Raw genomic sequence first — 22,197 nt, 5'->3', positions numbered from 1 at the left:
AACTCCATACCAGCCCTCATGCGCACAATAGACAAATACGCTATATACTCAGGATACAAACTCAACAAAGACAAATCGGAATGCATGCCACTGAACATATACACAAGCAAAGAGGTAATAGGAGATTCAGGGCTAGCATGGCAACCGGGGTCAGTCAAATATCTAGGGATCCAATTCGGGGAAAACCTAAGAATCACCCTGGAACAAAACGAGAAAATGACCCTAGAAAAGATCAAAGGGCTACTAGAAAACTGGTCACTCAAGTTCATCACCTGGTGGGGTAGAATAGACATAGTAAAGATGAAGATTACCCCCATAGTAAACTACCTCGCAGGCATGCTACCCCTAGCCCTCACAGACGACTTCCACAGGAAAATAGACCGTATGCTAAACAAATTCATCTGGCAAGACAAAAAACCGAGAATAGGCCTCCCGAAATTAAGACTAGAAAAAAAGCTGGGTGGGCTCAAGGTGGCGGACCTGAGAACCTTCCAGACTGCCTTTATAGCCAGGCAAGGGATGCACTGGGTACTTCAGAAACAGCAATACACACCCATCTGGCTATTGTTGGAGAGAGCCATCCTGAACAACACAGAGCCTTTAGCCCTCCTCACCGCCAACAAGCACACACAAAAAGGGAACCCGATCTTCAAGATCACCAAACAAGCCCTACTCAAAGTTGACCGGAAGCTCGAGGTGAGCATTAAAAACTCGATGTGGAAGGCACTCTGGGCAAACTCCAAGATCAAATATAAGGGGAATCCCCTCAACATAACGTCATGGAAAAGGCTAGGATTCTCGTACCCAGCACAGCTGAGGGAGGATCTCCCCACACCTTCAACAGCCTGAAAAATCGCCACGCCCTCCCAGACATGGAGTTATAAAACTTCATAGCTATCAAAACAGCCATCACAAAATCAAAATTAACTAAGCAAGTACCCTCAATCTTCCAGTATATGGAAAACATAAATAAGACAGGACACCAAGTCTCTCACCTGTACAAACTCAAAGCAAAGAACACTAGCTACTGGGAAACACAGATAGGCTCCAAACTCACTGAACAAGAATTACAAACCATGTGGGCGGCCCCTTCAAAAAAACATATCACCTGTGCTAGCACAGACGAAGTTCTGGCTGTTACACCAAGCATTCTGGACACCAGCTTGCCTAGCATCGATAGGCCTGCGAGATAATGACTGCTGCTGGAATTGCGGCTCAGATAAAGGGGACCCCCGCACACCTCATCTTCTACTGCAGTAAGGACAGCAAATTCTGGGGAAAGGTGTTCGACTTCGTTAACAAAGCCTAATGCTGCACTCTAAAACGGGAATTTGCCACTATAACCACAGCTCACATCACAACTAACATAGCCACACAACAAGACAGAAACCTTCTAGACTTCCTCCTGACGACCGCAACAAAAACAGTGCTAACCAATTGGAAGAACACCGCCAAGGCCACCTTCATAGGCTGGTTAAATTGGGTGACGTTTCTCAGAGGGGCGGACAACACCGCACTAAGACATACATCCTGGAGGAATCCCAACAGAGGGATGTGGTCCACTTTAGACAAATTTCTTAACCTGTACAAACCCCCTTAAACTGTTTAAAGAAAAGATACTAGTGGGAATCGCACCCAGAGGACGGTGGTCAGCAACAAAAACAGCAGCCAAACGCTTACATGTTATTCGTAATGGTATATGTTACAATGGGTAATTGAACAAAAAGTATCTCGACACATACTCCATGTTATATGTACGCTAGCTTAAAGGGCGATCAAACAGTTAAACAAAGTCGCCACAGCAGAAAGCATGCCCCAATGCGAATGTCAGTGAAACGAGATATCTGTTATATGTCAAAGTGTATTTTTGTACAATGTAAAAAAAAAACTATAAAAACTTTAAGAAAAGAAAATGGAGCTATATGTTCAACTAACCTCCTAGTAGCTATTGCTGGTCTCTTTGATGGAAAGGAAATCGAGGACAGTAACTGCCAATTATGTGCAGAACATCTTGGAATGCTCAATCATGTTATATGTCGGTGAAACGAATTAGAACTTGTTTAAGAGATTATACTGAACGATTAAATTTTCCCTTAATAGAAAATGATTGCACAGTTATCAAATGCATAAAATATTCTAATATACTTTCAACTCTCTTTATTTAAAAAACTTACTTTGGATGGATAGAAAGTCAAATTTGTGAATTTGACCTTTTTAAATAAACTGTCAGTCCTAGTCCAGTAATTATGAATTTGTCAATCCTATTTTTATTTTTAATTCAGTTTATGTAAATTAAACCTCTTCAGAGAATAAAAATATCGTTGCACTGTGATGTGCCCAGTGGAAGGGAAAATGTACCACATGGTGATATGTTGTTTGGGAAAAGAAGAGTGCAGGATATGTTATAAATTCATGTGTTTTTTCTTCTGCAGGCCACGGCTTGGTGTCCTTCTGAACAGAGTGCTGGGTGTGGGGATGCTTTACCTTTTATTCTCTATCATTGAGGGAATCCTCCGGGTGAAATCGGTAAGAAGCAAAACTTGATAGTTTAAGTATTTGGACACAGACTTTGTGTAGCCAAAAAGTGCCCTCAGTGCAATTGAAACCAATCAATTTGGTGACAGTTATATAGAAATCCGTGCATGAAATTATGCTGTTTTAATTTTTCACACACTCATATGCCTCGTCAAATTATAGCCTTTCGAGAAATGGTAGAGAGTCAAACGTGTCTGTTACTGGAACTCTTCAGAAGGTGATTGGAACACCAAAGTGCATTTCAACAAGATGCTATTGTTAATTTTCTGCCCACCGTGGCATTCAGTTTAAGAGTCAAAGGTTCCAGTGAAACTCCTGTGCAATGGCAATTTGCACGATTGCATAGGGGTACGGAGGGGTCTCTTAGGGTGGCACAAAACATGCTGCAGCCCTTAGGTACCCTCTTCAGCCTCCCTGCCCAGGTACCAGGGTCCCATTTACTAGGGATTTAAAGGGGGTGCTTAAGGTATTGCCATTTGGGGCAACATTTGTACAGTTTTAGGGAAAGATATCTGGCACTGGGGACCTAGTTAGCAGGAACCCAGTGCACTTCTGTCAGAATTGCTTCAGATACCAGGCAAATAATAGTGGGGGTGACCATGTCAAAAAGGGGCACTTTCCTACACATAAAAGATGCATCAAACTGCAGACATACTGGTAAAGGTGAATGCATTCATCTTCCCTGCAGGAGGGCTCTTCCAGTGTTAAAGTTCCCCATAGCCCCTTCTATGCTCATGACGAGCTCAGCTCGTCATGAGTTACGCCTCTCGTACACTCATGACGAGCTGAGCTCGTCATGTAACGCGGGTTTTTCAAAAACCCAGCGCACAGCGGGAAAACTGCTAGCGCACAAGGTGTTAAAATCCCTCGCTCCTGTATTGTTTCGCTGTGCCTTATGTTGCTTTCTGAATGCATAGTGTCCTATCGGTTCTCAATGTCACCAGCAGTCTATTTACTCCAGAAATACACTTTTATTGCTATATAGCCCCAACAGTGACCTTGATTAAATGGTGCCCTGTAAGTAGTGTAATAACAAACTAAATGAATGCCAATATTGTGATCATCAATCTCTTATTTGTCACAGCACATTGGAGTTAAACCAAATATGGGTCCTAGATTTGTAATTCAGTCTGAATAAGTCATTTTTTTATTATGTTCAATTGAAATACATTTGTTAATTTATATCATTTGTACAATTTTTCAAAACCCTACAATCAACATACAAAAACAACAATTTATAAAGTGAATCATAAGTAAAACTGTACACATTCCAAAACATTCACAGACTCCCAATCAATCAATACATTCCACACTCAAAACATTCACTCTCACACCAACAAAGAAGAATAATCTATTTACATTAGAAATTCCATAACCATATACACAAAACCATAGAAAAAGCGTTTTTTGATACTTGTGTTTAAAAAAAATATATAATATGTATTTGTAGATCTTATGGCGTATAAACTAGCGGTCTACGCGTTTCGAACTCCCGAATGCTTCCCGCATTGGTGATTAAGACATGCACTCAGACTTCACCAAGAAGGAAACACTGTGAGTCTGTTTCGACAAGACAAAAAGAAGTTGTGAAGAAGCTCCTGCACACATTTCATCTCCCAGAGGCGCCCATAAGGCGTGGGCTGTATTATTCCACATCGGGTTGATTGATGAGGCTCTTTTTCAGTAAGAACTGTGAGGTTCTGATGAGAACTCCGAACCAATTTGGAGTTTGAAACGTGTAGACCGCTAGTTTATACGCCATAAGATCTACAAATACATATTATATATATTTTTTTAAACACCAGTATTAAAAAAACGCTTTTTCTATGGTTTTGTGTATATGGTTATGGAATTTTCAATGTAAATAGATTATTCTTCTTTGTTGGTGTGAGAGTGAATGTTTTGAGTGTGGAATGTATTGATTGATTGGGAGTCTGTGAATGTTTTGGACTGTGTACACTTTTACTCATGATTCACTTTATAAATTGTTTTTGTATGATGATTGTAGGGTTTTGAAAAATTTTACAAATTATATAAATTGATTAACAAATGTATTTCATTTGAACATAAAAAAATGATTTATTCAGACTGAATTACAAGACTAGGACCCATATTTGGTTTAACTACAATGTTCTGTGACAAATAAGAGAGATTGATGATAACAGTATTGGCATTTATTTAGTTTGTTATTAGGTCAGTGGCTTGGCCTTACTGTTAGGAGCCTATACCCAGTAGTGTTTTCTATACTGTAAGTAGTGTAGCATGCACTGTCAGTATTGCAAGTCCCTCTCTAGTGCCCAGGTCTTAGTGCATGATTCCAGATGTGCTACTCTACATTCAGTTGTACCACTTCAGAGATGTAAGGCTGCTAGAGTGTATTGTTCCCCTTTTGGATTTGATCAGACACTGTCCGTGTTTGCACACAACCCTAGCCAATAAAGATATGACATTTTCTGACATTTCTTGCAGTTCTTCTTTGAGAATCACAAAATTAAGTTTATGCACATCATCCCAAAATGGAGGGGCTCAGCTGACTCCCTTTCCCCTCCCCCTCCCTGGAATCAGAGGGCTACAAGGGGCATATAAAAAAAGATGGCGAGCCAATAACAATGTAAACCATTTTTTTATCTCACCCACTCTCTGCCATGGCAGCAACAGATAATGTGAGCACAAGCAAGGAATTAATGCATACATGCCAAGGCTGGAAGTCATCGGGGATGTCTTGCTGCAAATCTGTAGTTGCGGAATTTTTGACATTTTTGACATTGTTGACATTTAGCCCTGGGAAGAGACAAATGGAGTGAGGAATGCCTGGGATGCTTTTAAATGAATTACTACAGTGGAGTTAGTGTACCAGAAGCATCAATATAAGTTAATACAACGAGTGGAGTGAAATATCGCTACAGGCATTGATTTAGTTCCCCGAAGGCTGACCATTAGCCGCTTTTGTCCACGTCTTGTCAGTTCCCTTACCCTCGTAAGGAGGACAAGATGTAAATGGCGGCCGAAACGCTTCCGCGTCAACACTCTTTTGAGAAGAGGAGTCTAACAGGAACAGTCCTGCCAAGTATCACACATCCGGCGTTAGACTAATGCATTTCAGTGTGGTGCTCCGCATCACCGCACTGAAATGCATTGTCATGCGTAATGCATAGTCTTAGCCCTGCCACAGAGGCACTGCAAACTGAGTGTGTATGGCAGCAATGAGCGCGCACCTGTTGCCTGTGCAGCTCTCGCAGGCTTGGAGCACTCCCAGCAGCTGAGCAGGCTCACAGAGTCAGTGTACTGCTACAATGTATCTTACACATTCCAATCCACGATGCTGCGCGGCTCTGAGTTCAGGCAGGCTGACGTCATGGCCCTGCCGCCACAAGAGCACAACTACTCCAGAGACAGCTTTGGCCAGCCTGCCGAATCAGAATGTGACAAGCATTTATGGCACCGTAATGGGGATGTGACGTCCATTATGTGACACAAGTTTATGGTGCCGTAAGGGAGATGTGACGTCCATCATGATGTGATACAACTTTATGGCACCGTAAGGGGGATGAGACGTCCTGCTGCTGCCAAAGAAGGCTGCAGGGTCCAGAGTTTCAATTTTGTATGGCTATCTGCAGCAAATAGTTAATTAAGGTGCTGGGCTGGTTCGTAGAGCACTGCTGCTTGCACCTGCCGGCCGCCCGCCCGCCCGCCCACGCTGCAGGGCTATATGTATACAATGCTAGCGCCTCTCCCCTGCCATCAAAATAAACATTTCGGAACCCGGCAGCCGAGGATGACTGCGGCAGCTAGTGATGGATTATGACAGATGACATTCACTGACCGGGTTGCAGCGGCCGCCAGGACTTGGAAGACCACTCAGCTGGTCGATGGCAAGGCACACCCTGGATCCCTTACAGCTGATTAATTGACCTGGGGGACAGTCGAGCGGCCTTGCACAGCGAGTCGCAGACGCACCAGTAACGTAGCCCGGGGCTCAGGCTAAAAGATTCAGAAGAACTGATCAGTGAGTATAAGCACCAGCCACTTCGTATGTTGTCAAAGTGTTTAATTGTAACTGACACAATCAAATTAAATGTATTGGGAGTTCGAGATCTTTCTGAACGCTATGAAACTTCCATGGACGCCTATTGGGGAACTTAAGGTGCCAGCCATACCACAGACACCTTGGTCTTAATTGTAGCCCTATTGACACATAAGGCCTGTCTTGTTCCTACCACTAGTATGGCTTTTAATCAGAAGTTTGTCCCATTGACAGGGTGACAGCCTCATTTGATGAAACAGCCGTTAGGCAGCAGTTGTATGAGTTGTAAAACTTTCTTGATTTCATGAGATGGGGTTCTTGACTGAGGAGGTGATGGCACTTGGAAGAGGTATTCTCAATAAATGGGTATAATTTCTGAAAGGTATATGTTTCCTTGTTATCATTGCTTGATTTTGATCACGAGAAAGTGTCACTCATAGTCGTTGAATGACACTCATAATTACACTGAAATTTTGAAAATGTCACACATAAGCAATTTGAAACCTTGCCAGCTATGCAGGAATTGAAAATAGTTTATGATTAAAGGCACATTTGAACTAAGGTCGTGAGAGGGGTGGTTATCTCGTGCCTAAATGGCGACCTCATAGTGGATTGCTTTTAATTAATATGCAAACACTACATGAATTTCTAATTTATTTATTTTAAAGGTTTTATATAGCACTGGCTGGACCCGGGGGTATCCGAGAGCTTTACATGAGTGAAGATAATATAGGCATACTACAATTGTTCAAATCATGGAAATCATGTAGGTTCTATTGAGGAGAACAAGTAGCAAAATACACATTAACAAATGACGCAAGAGGGATAAGAAACATAAATAAATGGGTACAAGTGTTCGAGTAATATATAGCATCCTGAGATGATGAGTGGGTAGTAGGAACTTATGGATTTTTGTTGCTTTTGTTTGATTTGTGATGTACACTTTGTCTGTATGTACGTCTGTATGTTTTAAAGGAAAATGACAAAAAATAATAATCAGTTCTAAAAATTTGTGTCTGTGGTATGTGATGTTTTGCGCTTGAACAAGGCACATGAATTAACGACAGGATGATGGTCTGTAGGGTAATATGGAGTTCTCTACGAGTTAGTAGATTTACATATATATTATTTCCTCCTTGCCATTTTTCTTTTTCTACTTGTTGCAAATCTAAGGCATGCTAGACCAAAGAGATTGTGGCATACCCTTTTGCGTACCCACCAAAGCTTACAGATGCAGGTTGTGTTTTGTTTGAAGCAGTCACATTGCTCCTCTGTTCTGGAATCACTGGGTGATTCCCAAGCTGCTGGATTCTATACATGCATATCACAATTGGGTTCACAGTTAATTAAATGCTCTGGCCGGGGCATAAAACTACTTAGGGAGGCTACCAACAAGAATAAGACCCTGCATTGTTCTTTGCACCTCATTTATGATCATATACATATTACCGCCTTGGTCTAATTTTTATAAACCAATATTACTCTGGCAGTGGCGGTTGGTGACATTTGAAAGTGGCGGGGCGTAGCGTGCGTGCCTGAACACCCCCCCTGAAAAAATTTAAAATCAAGTCGACATATGGTCAGTGACTGCATATGATGCATTTTCAAGCAATAATAAACAACTTGTTAGGTTGCTGGTTCTAAGAACTGTGAGATGCATGAGCGAGCTACAAACCTACAGAGTTACTTAAACAAAATGAGAAGTGCTCAAACCAACCAGGTGTATGGATACATTTTCCACCACGACACCCCTGCTAATTTACTGATTGAGGTGGTATATCCCCATGGCATGTCAGATTTCAGACACCCTTGCGTGTTTAAACAAGTATACCCAGGCACCAAATCGAATTATCCCAGGGGTATATTACTCCGTGGTGACTATACTGTGTTCGACAAATGTAAAAGCCTGCTGACCCAAAGATTCTTTCTCTCATACATCCACTGCCTCACCCGCAGCAGCAGGGCAAACTCCCGTCTCACACATCAACAGCGAGCAGTGCAAATGCCTTGGCACTGGCAGTATAGACAAGCTGGAGTGCACTGCAGCATCCTGCACAGTTTGACAGCACACGAGTGGCAAGAGACACCCTCCTCGTCAAACAAACCAGGCAGCACCTCCAGAAATACAAGTGTCCCTCTTCTCCTGAACATGTGCAGAGGCATTCAGGCTTCCAATAAAAATAACGAAAGTAAACTCGGCCTATGTATGGTGAAGCCGCAGAGAGCTGTGGAGTTGTGTTGATGAGAACCAGGAGTCCATGGGATGACGTCTCCCCCCAGACGGGCTTTTTACTCCAAAATATTAATTTCTAACAGAGTCAAAATTGCACCATGTAAATTTCAAAGTACAAAACACACTTACAATCAGTCACGGACGGCATTACGGGTGGGGGGGGGGAAGCGGGATAAATAAATTAAAGTCAAACTTACCGTCTTCCCGCCTTCAAGTTCCGACTCCGAGACTCCAGACTCCCGCCGTCCTGTTCTTTTGAATTCCGAGTCGTGCTCGTCGTCACGCAGGAAGGCTGAAGGCAGCCTCCCTCCCCTCCACCACAGCCCAGCGATATGATTGGTTCGGACGGCTGCCCCAACCACGTCATTTCTCTCTGTATGCTGCAGCATACAGAGAGCAGGGAGAGTGGGAGGTGTTACTCGAGGGCAGGGGGAGCGGCTTGCCAACTGTTCTTAATACTGTCTGTTTGGACAGCCTCTCAGGCTGCCCAAACAGACAGTATTAACAACAGTGGGAAAGCCACTCCCCCCTACCCTCGTAACGCCGCCCACTCTCTCAACCAGGAACTTCTGCCTTCTAGCACGGCGAGAAAGCAGTGGGGCGGCGCCCAAACGCCCCCATGGAGGATCCGCCACAACTCTGGTCTTGCCGAGCCCTTTGGAAGATTCCAGTTAGCAAAAGTACCCTGTTTGAAGCTACAGTTGTTTGTCACATGTTTGACAGTCCTTGTAAATTGGTATACCTAGTGTTTTTGTGCTTTGTGTTTTTTTGCCTTGAGTGGTGCTCTCACTGTTCCAGGCAAAACAAATGTATAACTTTTCAACCCTTTGTAAGATTCATAAGGGATTTTTAACTTTCTCCACAATAAATGACTGGAGGTAGAATAATAAATAAGCCCCCTGGGCTGTTTTGGGGGATGTTGCAGTTTCCCAAATATTCTAGAAGAGGAGTTAGAGGAGTAAATTTGCTGAATCAGTGTCCTGATAGAAGCCCACCAGCGTGTGCTGCTTTTTCCTAATAAAGAACATGGCAAACTGAGCACTGTTCGGTCTGCCCTCAATGAATGGAGTTTTTGTTTTTTAGTAGAACTGAACGTCTGCAGCTCACTCCCCTCCACCAACTGTCAGATCTCCTTCTTGTTTTGAAATGCCTCTAAATTGCTAGCTTTCAGGAAGTCATTGCTGTGAATTTAGTTAGCAACCCGATTCTACTGCCCTGTCCCTCGCTCCTCTAAGTTAGAATGCCGATCACCATTTCTCCATCTAGCCATACATAGCAATGCATTCAGTGATACAGGGCTACATGAGCAATTAAGCCACCAGTGTTAACATCTCTGTGGCAGTAATACTTCATTGTTGAAATATCTGGCTCTAAATTACCCTGTTGGGATAGTCTGTGAAGGGTCAGTTGTTCCAGAATACAGGGCACTGGAATAAGAGAGACAATCTGTACTGAGGTTGACAATTCCTAGGATGTTTCTGGAATGCTTACGTACACACATTAAAATGACACTGTCTTGGGCCGAAGGCCATTTTAATGCAGAGAATAGTTTGCACATCAATGATGAACAAAGCTGCTTGTGAGACGAATTTTGCTATGTATGTCTCTTTTACATTTAGCTATGCTTTGTAAAGCACTGGGTTACCATAATATTAACTCGTAGTTCTAACGCACAAGTGAATACAGAACTGTAGATAGTCTGAATGTGCACGGAGATAGACAGGTGAATTTTTTTTTAAAAAATGAGATGTCTAGAAAGAAAAGGAGTGCCATACATACAAGTCCACCCTTTTTACTTGCGTGGGGGAAGAATTCACTGGGTCTGTAGGCAGTTAGTTTCTTCTACTCTACATTCATTAGTACTTATTTCTCTATAAGGTACGCATAATGCTATAAAATGAATACATTTTCTGAGCTATTCACAAAGGTAACTTCCAGCTATGAGTAATGCTTGTGTGAGTAATTTACTCTTACATTTCTGTGTAACTTTACTACTTTTGGCTATTTTCAAAATCGAGTAGAAAGTTACTCAAAAGTGTAGATTTGCTTGTTTCCACCACCTTGAAAAGGGAGTTGAGACAAATTCATGAGTGCAAGTTACTACTGACTCAAAGGAAACTCTAGTAAGTCCAGTAACACACAAGGCCAACCACTGCTACGGTAACACCTGTTCATAGAAAATAATGAAGATAAGAACTTGAAATCAAATGCCATAGTAAACAATGTTAAATTAAATTATTTAAAATCGTACAAAGTATAAAGAAATACAATTTATTGCTGAAAAATATTTAAAGATAAAAACTATATTATGCAATTATAAAAAAAATCTTTTTGCGATTTATAAATGTATGTAACATTAATTTGTATTTACATATAATCAAATTCACTTTAATTGATACATCACATCACTTGTAATAATTAATAATGAAATAAGTCACAGTCCAAACTAGTAACCCACCCTATTCCACCTTACTAACGAGAGTGTGACATAGCTGATTTATCAAGAAATCTTGTCTTCCTTTGCACAAAATACAAAGAAAGGAGAGAAATCCATTGGCCATGCTTTATTAATCTTGAAAGGGGGTAAAAGCAGACTGGCTAGCAAGACTTGCTTGTCATGGCATTTTACTAAATGACAAATTAGATCATTCAGAAGATGATTTTGCCAGTGCCCCTTTGGAGATTCCTCATTATACCTTAGTGTGTAAGTTAACCTGTTTACATTTTTACTTGTGTGATTTTCTTGAGTGGAGTCGGCTGTACTAAAATCTAAGCCCTGGGGGTTTTCATTGTTTCTCTATTTGTCATTCTCTCCAGACGTCGTATAATATTGCCACCATGACATGCGAGTTTGCTCTGGCCTTTGTGGATTCCTGTCTTGTGTTGTGGATATCCTTTTGGGATGAAGAAAGCAGTATGGGATTTGGAGTGGTACTGAAAGCGTTGGGAGGGAGGGGGGGGGGATGAGGGAGGGGGGGGGGGGTGGGTTTAACATTGTCGCCCTTGGACTGGATTTCAGTGGTGCTATTTTCGTATTTCACATTTTTTTTATTTTCTAAATGTTCTCCAACAGTTATTGGAAATTAGTCGCCTCGCAACCTTATTCTCAAATCAATAGTCCTCAATCTCTTTCATCCATACCAATATACATGCGGCCTGTAAACCAAGGTATTATTTTACTTTTTATTCTTTATTTTGTTTTTTTAGAAATCGGTTTCTGTTTATAAAACCTATCGAAAATACTTTAGACACTATTTTATCTAAACTTTAATTTGAACATTGTACACATTTCACTCTACTTTTTAGCCTTTGGACACTTTATATAGGTTAGAAATGCGAGCAGTATCACTTCTATGTTTTCCTTAAAACATCTAGTACCATATGTATTCATCTATATGTTAATCAGCCCCATAGTTCAACGACATACCTCATAGCCTCTATTTCATAAAAATAGCGATCAAAAACTTTCAAAACAGGTCTTGAAGAATCGCATCAAATATTATAGTTCTGTACATTCCTTAATTTTCGACATTTATTATTATTAGATATGAAAGCAACAATAAAGAAGATAACACACTAAAGAATTGGATTAATAAATGTGTAAAGAATATTTAAGAAAATAGCGCTTAGAGACCCCTGTGGTTATAACGCGCCATACAAATTAAATAAATAAATAAATAAAATAGTGTGACATTTTGGTATTCTCTTTGAGTGGATGTTCCAAACGAAGAAAAATGACAGATCGCTGGGCTGAGCAATTTCATAGTCAGTGGCCTTAGGCACCACGCCTGGCTGAGAGCCTCTGGCTATTCGGGGGATGTCCAAGCCTCACTCATAGACATGGCCTTTGATATTGCGTCCCTTTTTGGTGGGAGGACGAACTCGGCGCTGGTGCAGATATGGTCATGTCCTTAGGCCTATCAATGGCCCCTCGCCAACCCCAGTCCGCTTTCTGCCCCTTTTGTGGCAATGGAAGGAATTTCCAACCCCGTTCATTCTTTTCCAGCCTCCAAGGCCTTTTCGTGCTCAAAGACTCGTCTGCCACAGATAACATGGGGCCACTAGCCAGAGATCTGGCCTGTCCGCCTTTCCCCGCATCCGCAGCCTCCAAAGCCCTTTAGTTTGCTCTCATACAACCACAGGCATGCAGTGGGAGCAGGATACTCCATCAGCTGCACCCTTGCCAGTTGGTCACATCTAACAAGGGGGTTTTACAGATAGTCTAAAGGGGCTACTCCAGCTGCTTTCTGGGCACCCTTCCACCCATGCCTCTCACCTAAGATCATATGACGGAGGACTATCTCTCCTTCCTCCATCAGAAAGTGTTGTCTCTCTTAGAGCCATTGCGAGGGTACCAGCATCAGAAGCAGGTTGTGGTTGCTATTCCCACTACTTTCTGGGGCCCTAGAAGGATGGAGGCTTTGTCCTATCCTAATCCTGCCCCTTCTCAACTTCTTTGTGAAAAATGAGAAGTTCAAAATGCGTACATTAGCTCAAGTTGTGTCTTCAGTGGACCCAGCAGACTGGATGGTAGCATTGGATTTGTAGGAGCCATGCTTTCACATACCCATCCTGCCTGCCTTCAGGTGTTACCAGCAGTTCATGGTGGACCAGGGTCACTTTCAGTTTGCCATGCTCCTCTTTGGTCATGGGTGTTCACCAAGGTGATGACTGTTTATTGTTGAATGCGGCTTACCCTAGGCAGTCGTCTCCTACCTCCAGACTACAGTAGTCCTACTGCACTCGCTGGTGTTCACAATCCACGTGCTGAAGTAACACTTGACTTTCTCTAAGAAGCTCCCTTGCATCGCAGCTGTTTTGGATACAGTGCAATTTCGGGCTTATCCTCCAGAGCGGCAAGTCAGGATATTCAGTCTATGATTCCGATGTTTCTGCTTATATCCTATTTTGATGGGACTGACTCGGAGGCTGTTGGGCCTCATGGCTGCCTGCATCCTGCTAGTGACACATGCTCGTTGGTATACGCGGGCTCAACAGTGGTACCTGAAGTTCCAATGGGCACATCATCAGGGGAATCTCTCCGGCATGGTCCATATCTTGGAGGGAACTGCAAAAGACCTGCAGTGGTGGCTGACAAATTGCGATTGAGTCAGCTGCAGATCCATCCCCATTCTCCAACTAGAGATAAATGTAGTGACATTTCACTTCTGGGCTGGGGCAGCTATCTGGGAGATGTGGAGATTAGAGGACTCAGGGCTCCACATCATCTTTCTGGAGCTTCAGGCAATCTGATTGACGTTGAAAGCCTTCCATCCTTCGATAAGGGGAAGGCTGGTGCAGGTGTTCACTGACAATACCACCATCATGTGGTACTGCTATAAACCGGGCGTGTGGGGTTTGTCAAAAGACCCTGCCTATCTGGACATGGCTGGAATATCAGGGCATTTCACTGGTGGTTCTGTACCTGGTGAGCTCTCTGAATGCTAGGGCAGATCATTTTACTGTCAGTGCCTAGCGGATCGCGGATGGGGTTCCCATCTGGAAGTAGTGCAAGGTCTCTCTAGAGTTGGGAGACCCTTGGTTAGATCTTTTTGCTGCCACCAAGAATGCGCAATATCAGCAGTTCGGCACGCTGGTGTTTGCAAGACAGCTCTCACTCAGAAACTCTTCGCCTCGAGTTGAGCTCTGGCCTCTTGTAAGCCTTTCTGCCAATACCATTTCTGCCCAGAGTTCTCAAGAAAATCAGAAATGACTAGACCCACACATTCTTGTGGCTCTAGATTGGGCACAGAGAGTCTGGCATTCAAAGCTAATAAGCATGACCATCCTCTGCTCAGGCTGCCTCTTCCGGAGTATCTTCTGTCTCAGCAACAGGGTAAGGTCTTGCAACCGAACCTGCGCACCCTCCACCTTCATGTGTGGAGATTGAGCCGCAATGTTTGACATTCCTCTTGAAGTCTGTGATGTTATTCTAGCAGCCAGGAGCCCCTCCACCAAGTGGGTATACACCTGCTGCCGGGAGAAATTTGTGGCATAGTATGCATCCAAGAACATTGAACTTCTCTTTGCACCACTTTCCCACATTTTACTATTTTCTATCTATTGCTCATCAGAGCTCTGCTCTGGGCAGCGTTAAGGGCTTTTTATCAGCCATTTTGGTATTTGTGTGGTTGCCGGACCAACCTTTGTTCAAGTCTCCAATTGTGACAAGGTTCCTCAAAGGTCATGAACATATGTTTCTTCCCAGGCATTCATCATGCCCCCATCATGATGTGCATGTCTTTCAAGCCACTGCACAATGGTCCACTCCGTTTATATACCATAATATGGTTTTCTTAGTGGCCATAACATCTGCCAGGAGGGTCAACGAACTGCAGGCTTTTTTGTGCAGCCTGGTTATACCACCTTCTACCAAGATAGGATGGTTATTTGAACATGTGCCTCCTTCCTTCCAAACATTGTGATGCCCTTCCATGTAGGCCAAAATATCCGCTTGCTTACCTTTTTTTGCTCTGCCTCATCCTTCTAAAGAAAAGGAGAAACCCATAAAGAGTGTTGTCTTTGTACTGCTCAAAAAAGTTCAGGTGGGCAACCAGCTCTTCGTTGAGTATGTATAAGTCGAGAAAGCAAAGGCTGTGCAGAAACAGATCATCTCACGATGGATAGTGCTCTGTGTAAAGATCTGCTACGCAATGGGTAAAAAAAAAACATCTGAGGACTTGCGTGCTCATTCCACTAGAGCCAAGGCTGCCACCACTGCATTAGCTTGTGAAGTCCTTGTCGTGGACATCTGTCTTCAGCTATGTGGGCATCTCTGCACACGTTTACTAAGCATTACTAGCTGGACGAGCAGGCCTGGCATGACTTGCATTTTCCCCGTTCGGTCCTGTGGAACTTTTGGGTCTTTAATCCGTTCTGCAGATCCACTTGCGTGGAGATATTGCTTGAGTATCTATTCAAAGATATGGAATCTATGGCTAGAAATCTCTATCAGATAAGCAAGTTACTTACCTTTGGTAATGCCTTTTGTGGTAGATACTCTATTTAGTTGGAGATTCCTTAACGAGCTTCCCCGCTCTGCAAACTGATTGCACTGCAGGATCACCCTTCTAAGGCCCTTAACCATGGATATCATTCTTTCAGTGTTCCTAGTGGCTCCGCGCTTCTGACTTGAAAGTTGCAATAAAGAATCTCACATTAGCTCGCTAGAGAGATGTCTATATAGGCACTGCGCAAGTCACTTCCGCCAACGACGTTGCTGCCAACGTGGAGTAGAGCGACGCCACGCACAGGGGTAGTGCTTGAAAATGTCCAGTTACAGACTGATGCCTGGGGAATATTCTAAGGTAGCATTTCTAAAGCTAGATAGAGTCTCTACTAGATAAGCCATTACAGAAGGTAAGTAAGTTATTAATTTTTTTCCCCGTGGGGTTGTGCTATTGGCACTGTCAAAGGGTACCTTGCAGGGGTGTCTGAGTTCCTCTGTCTACCAGTCTAGCCGCCCCTTTTCATGCACCCAATTGTTATGCAATTTTGTAAAGGGGCTGGCAAATATGTATCCTTCAACACACTTTGTGGTGCAACAGTGGGCCCTTAATCTAGTTTTAACCTTTTTTATGGGGACTCAGTTTGAGTCCCTTCAGGGTTGTCCTTATTGAATGTTGGCATAGAACATTGTATTTTTAGTAGCCATTACTTTGACCAGAAGGGTTAGTGAGCTGAAAGCTCAGAGGTTTTGTCTTCCACTACCTTTTTCCCTGACAAGTTAGTGATGTGCACCTGGGCTGTTTTCCTGCCAAAGGCCTGTTACTCCCTTTACCTGGAGCAGTCTATCACCCTTCCAACCTATTACTTCCCTTAACTACAACCTAGACCGCACAAAAGGCATGCAAATGAATGACCAGCGCTTTATGGAGTACTGTGGTGCTAAGGAGGACAAAGCAGTGTAGCAACAGACCGTTTCCAAGTGGATCAATCTATGCATCAACACCTGCAATGCTTTGGCAAAGATGGAAATCCAGACTTTATCAAGGCCCATTCCACTAGAGGTAAGTACACAACTTCTGCTCTTGCAAGAGGGGTTCCGATCACAGACATATGCAAGGCAGCTACGTGGTCATTGCTGCACACCTTTTCCAAGCATTTTTGCCTGGATCCGATGCTCGTTAGGATGGCTACTTTGCCTAATCTATTTTACAGGATTATGCAAAAATATACCTAACCATCAACCCTTCTATGCAATCTGTTCAACAGATGAGGAATCTGTAGGTAGAAGTATCCATCAGATGAAAAAGTTACTTGCTGTAATTATCTTTCTGGTAGATACTCTATCTGCCTGTCGATTCCTCACCGACCCGCCCATCTCCTCTTTTGATGGACTGTTATAGGGAATTTAATAAGATTGCTGAAAAATACATTTTGTCGCTTCACTACTCTATCAGCGTCAGTTCTTTTCCCTCAAAGACTTGATAAAAATGGATGAAACCATGGCGTCTGTCCCAGCGCTGGGGTCTGGGCTATATGGCTTCAGTGACATCATATTACACCACTTCCAGTGTTGAGATAAAACCAGCGCCCTCCTACCGGCAGATAAGATCTTTAAAGTTTTTGTATCCAGTCTGACGCCTGGGACAATTCTACAGGTGAGGAATCTCCAGGTAGAGTATCCATCAGAAAGTTCAGTCCTGCAGGCAAGTAACTTTTTCATCAGACATAGGGGCTGATTTAGATCTTGGCGGAAGGGAATACTCTGTCACAAACGTATTTCAATAGCATTATATCTTATGGAGATCGTAATATGCCGGACAGGATATATTTTATTGTTGAGTATTCCATCTGCTGAGATCCAAAAAAAGGCCCATAGTTCTCAATTGGGCAGCAGGAGCAGTGGCACTGTGCCCCAGGGGCCTGAAAGGCCCACTGAGTCCTCGTTATTTCTATCCAGCCATCTGTCATTTTCTTGCTTGCTCTATGGCTCATAGCAGTCTTGGTTTGCCACTGTCTGCACCAGGTGTGACATCCAGTATGGTGTGAGTGAGGGGTCAACTCAACTTCCAAAAGTGGTAGTGTCGTTATTGATGAGTGACACTTGAGATCCGTGGCAAACCAATACTTATAAAGCACTAATTTGACATGAATAGTGGGGAGCGATCCTCTGACAAGCTAAGCTTCGTCTCATGCCACCAGGTGTTTTTTTCATAGTAACTGAGCTCATTGCTGTAATGGCACATTTAGTGCTCTCTTGCAGCTTAACTCGTTGCACATAAGAACAGTGAGTTTTTGCAACTTGCTCCTCACCCACCTTGCCCTGAAGCTTTCTGATGTTGGCCATCTTAGGCTGTTTTCTGTCGCCACCTGGTTCCTGACGATCAGGCACCCAGCAGCACTCCTGTCAGGCACCTAACCTACAAGATTTGTTTCTGGGGGACGAGTGGGTGGCGGCTGTGAACAGCAGCCAGGTACCATTCTGCTTGAATTGAACTATGCATTAGAACTTAATTCCTAGTAATATACAGCTTAAAGTCACTCACAATTACTTTAAACATGTCTATTTCAAAGTGCAGTACTCCGATGGATCCGCTCAGTTTTTTTAAGGGTGTAATGATTGTAAGTAATATAAAGTGCACACAAACGCGATTGTGTGTCCCAAACTTTGCTAATCCATGCCCCAGTATCCTCTGGGGTCTGTCTAATGGCCTTCCTTGAGCCAAGTGGAACTATAAAAAAAATTGCAAATAAATAAACAATTAATATACTTATAGGGGCTTTCTGCGAGCCCACTTCATCCACTAGTCTATTGTGGTAAACTTCACTGTCAGTGAATGGCATTCTGCTCTTTCACGAACAGCTCGTCCACACAGAGTACTTCCCTTCAGTACTGTGGAAAATGATGGCAAAATATGTATTTTGTTAGGCCCCCAAAATATGTCTGTGGCATGTGTAGCTGTTGATAAACATGCTGTACATATTCCTGCCATATTACTGCCATCTAGTGTCGGGCTCGGATGTGTGCAAGTTGTTTTTGTTCTAAACCGCTTCTCGAGTCACGAAGGAATAGTTAATACACCTATTGCTGGTAATGCACATGGGCATCGGCTACATTGTTAGATTGTTTTTTTCTCCACAATCCGGATCAAATGTGTCCTTTCAAGCTCTAGTTTGACTCCACGTGTTCTCGTAGGACCAATTCCTCGTCGGAAGAAATTTAAATTGCTCCTCCTTGTCTGTTTTTACCGGTCGAGTTCCCCCTTTGACTCGGTTCCTCTGGACAATTTCGACACTCCGTTTGAGGCCTAGCCCCTATGGGCCTGCTCAAACCACAAGAATGCCCCAGTGATAGAAAGGACTCCATTTCGTTTTTGCCCCAAGTGTAGGAAAGTGCCCCTTTTTGCATGGTTACTCCATAACATTGTGCCAGATTCTAACTGGATTGTGTGTGTGCTGGGAACCTGCTAACTAGGCCCCAGCGTTCTTTCCCCAAACTGTACTATTGCTCCCACAATTGGCACACCTCAGGTCCTGTTATAAGACACTTGTAATATGTACCAGTGGCACCAGGGGCTTTGTGGCCAGAGAGGGTTCCTAACATGTATTGTGGCACCCTAAAGGACCCCACACCTAACACATGCATACTGCCATCGCAGGCTATGTGTTGTGGAGTGGCAAAACTAGCTGTATTGACTTGGGACACCTTCCTGGTTGCCATGCTTACACACCACTGTTTGTGGCATAGGTAAGTCACCCTGCTGGCAGGCCTTACAGCCCTAGAGCAGGGTGCACTATACCACAGGTGAGGGCATAACTGCATGAGCAGTATGCCCCGTAAGTGTCTTAGTCCATTCTTGGACAGTGCAAGTGCTGTGAAGCCATTTTTGAGTACATAGGCTGGGAGTTAGTCAACACGATCTCCACAGCTCCATGATGGCTTTACTGAAGACTGAGAAGTTTGGTTTCAAACTTCTCAGTACAATAAACCTACACTGATGCCAGTGATGATTTATTCTAAAATGCACTCAGAGGGCATCTTAAAGATGACCACTGAAAAACACCCGACTTCTAGTGTATTGGCTGACTGGTCCCTTTCCGCCAGCCACCCCAGACCGGTATCTGGCCTCATGGGGTGAAAGCCTTTGTGCTCTCGGAAGTCAGAAACAAAGCCTGCTCTGGGTGGAGGTACTTCTCACCTCCCGCTGGCAGGAGCAGCAAAACTTGGCAGTGAGCCTCAAAGGCCATCACCTTGTGTTATGCTGATTTGGACAGCTCCAACTAGTGGAGATACCTGCCCCCGTCCTAACCCCACTTTGTGGCAGCAGGACAGGTGGGAAAATTAATAAGCAGAAGTGGAGTAGGAGAGGCCAACTTAGCCTGGCACACCCCTAGAGTTGCCCAGAGCTGAGGTGAACCCCTCTCTTGAAAATTCTCTGTCTGGTTTTGGAGTATTAGGCCCAATAGGAATAGATATGTGCCCCTCTCCCCAAAGGTAGGGAGCACCCAAAGGGTGTAGTCACCCTAGGGAAGATTAGTTATTGTCTATTGCCCCCGACCTTAGTAACACCCTTAAATTTAGTATTTAAGGGCTCCCCTGAACCTTGTTCCTCAGATTCGACAACCTATAAAGAAGGTGGACTGAAGAAACGTACAGCAGTGAAGATGACAACAACTGACTTGGCCCCAGCCTGTCTCCTCCTCTAGCGACTCAGCTCCAAGAAACCGGCGTGGCCCGCAGCCAGCAACCTCCAGGTACCCCAGGGGCCTGTGCGGTTTTCAACACACTCTTTCTCCCGTCGACACCAAATTTGTCCGGAAAGAAACCAACTCCAGATCCAGGCGTATCCGCGACCCCTGCACCACTCTGCACCTGACACCCACAGCCAGAGTCCAGGTGGCCCAGCGACTCAGTGATGTCTCCCCGGCGATCCTGACCTGGGACTCAGCATTGGACGACCTCTCTTGATCTTCTTTACGAGGTCTGTAGCCTCAACTTGAAAGGTCCCCGCGACCGGATCCGGTGAAAGAAACCAGACGCCTAAAGACACCCTTGCACCCAGGCCTTTGTGTGCCCAACCAACAGTGTCCTGGCATCTCCCCACTAATTAACTTCTCTCCACTTTTTGGACTCCTTCAACCAGCGTCCTGAACTGAGCTAGCAGCCGCTTTCTCCAACCGAGGATCTTCTTTGATTTCTGTAGGGCACCCGATTCCTCCTTTGCACCCTGCACCTGGCCGCCCCTGTGCCGCTGGTGGTGAAGTCTCAGTGCTATTTGGTGGCCCCTGCAGTGCTGACCTCAACTCCCAGGGCCTGTGTCCCTGAACCGCAGGTACTTACCTGCAACCAGTGCCTCTAAGAAGTGCCTCCAACCTCATTACAATAACATTGGGCTCAGTGACCTCAGCACTTGGTGGCCCAGGTGCCTCTGGTGGTGCAGTAGCTACCTTGGTGTGACCCTTGTCCAGTTTTGACCAAAACCCCCAGATGCTGAATCTGAAAACCGTTTACTTGCATGTAAGTTACTCACCTACCTTTACTCCCATAGGATTACATTGGTCTCTCACTGTATTGTTCCAAGTGTTGATCCGGAATACAAAGTATCTTTTTCCACATTGAAAAGCACTATGTGTAAAATATTGTTTGATGCTATGCAAACCTTTGCCAGTAATAACTTGAAAGTATTGCATAATTGAAAGGTCTACCTACCTGTAACTGAGTTCTCATCTTGGTTCCTAAAAATGAAAAGTAACTAAAGTAATATTTTGTTTACAAAACATTGTCTTAGACTTGGTCATTGAGAGTGTGTTCCTGTCTTGTATAAGTGTGTACAACAAATTGTATTCACACTACCCTCTGATAAGCCTAACTGCTCAGCCCAGATACCACTAAATTGAGAGTAAGGTATTATTTAATTTATCCTCTGATATACCTTTGGGAACTCCCTGGACACGCTATACCTCTTTTTAATATAGTATATACAGAGCCAGCTTCCTACATACTCCAAGTTTTGCTTGAAATAGGACATACCTCCACCCAGTCTATAATGTCTATTTTTCCCCCTCCCCTCCATGAGGAAGACTCCTGCGGAGTGTGTCTAACCTTTTTCAACAAAAAGCCCTTCCAAAACTGCCAAGATCGTCTTATTGCCTTGGCTTCAATGGCACACCGTCTTCAGGACAACCCTCCCTCCCTCTTTGGGGACCAAGACACTGAGGGCGACTAGCAGCCGGAGGCCTTTGGCACCAAGATAGAGGAACTGTTGCAAAATGAGTATTCTGGTTTCAACGCCAATGAGGACTAACTCCTTCAACGTCCGACAAAAATGGTTGCAATGAGTGCCACCCTCCCACAGACTGCTCCTTGGCAGCCCAAACACTATAGGCATGATTGGAGCTTCAAGCTCCCCGACCACTCATGAGGCCTCCAGTCTGCCACTGCCGGTATGCCATGGTCGGC

At 44.0% G+C, this 22,197-nt stretch overlaps 1 protein-coding gene across 3 annotated transcripts in view; it reads left to right on the top strand.

Annotated features, from left to right (window-relative positions):
* Window positions 1–22,197, top strand: part of LOC147692482 (Golgi-pH regulating cation channel-like) — a 543,103-nt gene that overhangs the window by 421,471 nt on the left and 99,435 nt on the right. The window contains exons 13-14 of one of the 3 annotated variants that reach the window (XM_086938691.1): window positions 2,433–2,526; window positions 11,610–11,681. In XM_086938691.1, coding sequence (XP_086794817.1) covers window positions 2,433–2,526; window positions 11,610–11,681 — 166 coding nt within the window. Of the gene's footprint in view, window positions 1–2,432; window positions 2,527–11,609; window positions 11,686–22,197 lie in introns of all 3 variants that reach the window. The other 2 variants (XM_086938692.1, XM_086938693.1) reach the window with 2 other exon arrangements.

Source organism: Lissotriton vulgaris, chromosome 9, assembly GCF_964263255.1.
Source record: "Lissotriton vulgaris chromosome 9, aLisVul1.2, whole genome shotgun sequence".
Classification (NCBI taxonomy): domain Eukaryota; kingdom Metazoa; phylum Chordata; class Amphibia; order Caudata; family Salamandridae; genus Lissotriton; species Lissotriton vulgaris.
The sequence above is the reverse complement of the archived record's forward strand: the minus strand, read 5'-3'. Positions and strand labels throughout refer to the sequence as shown.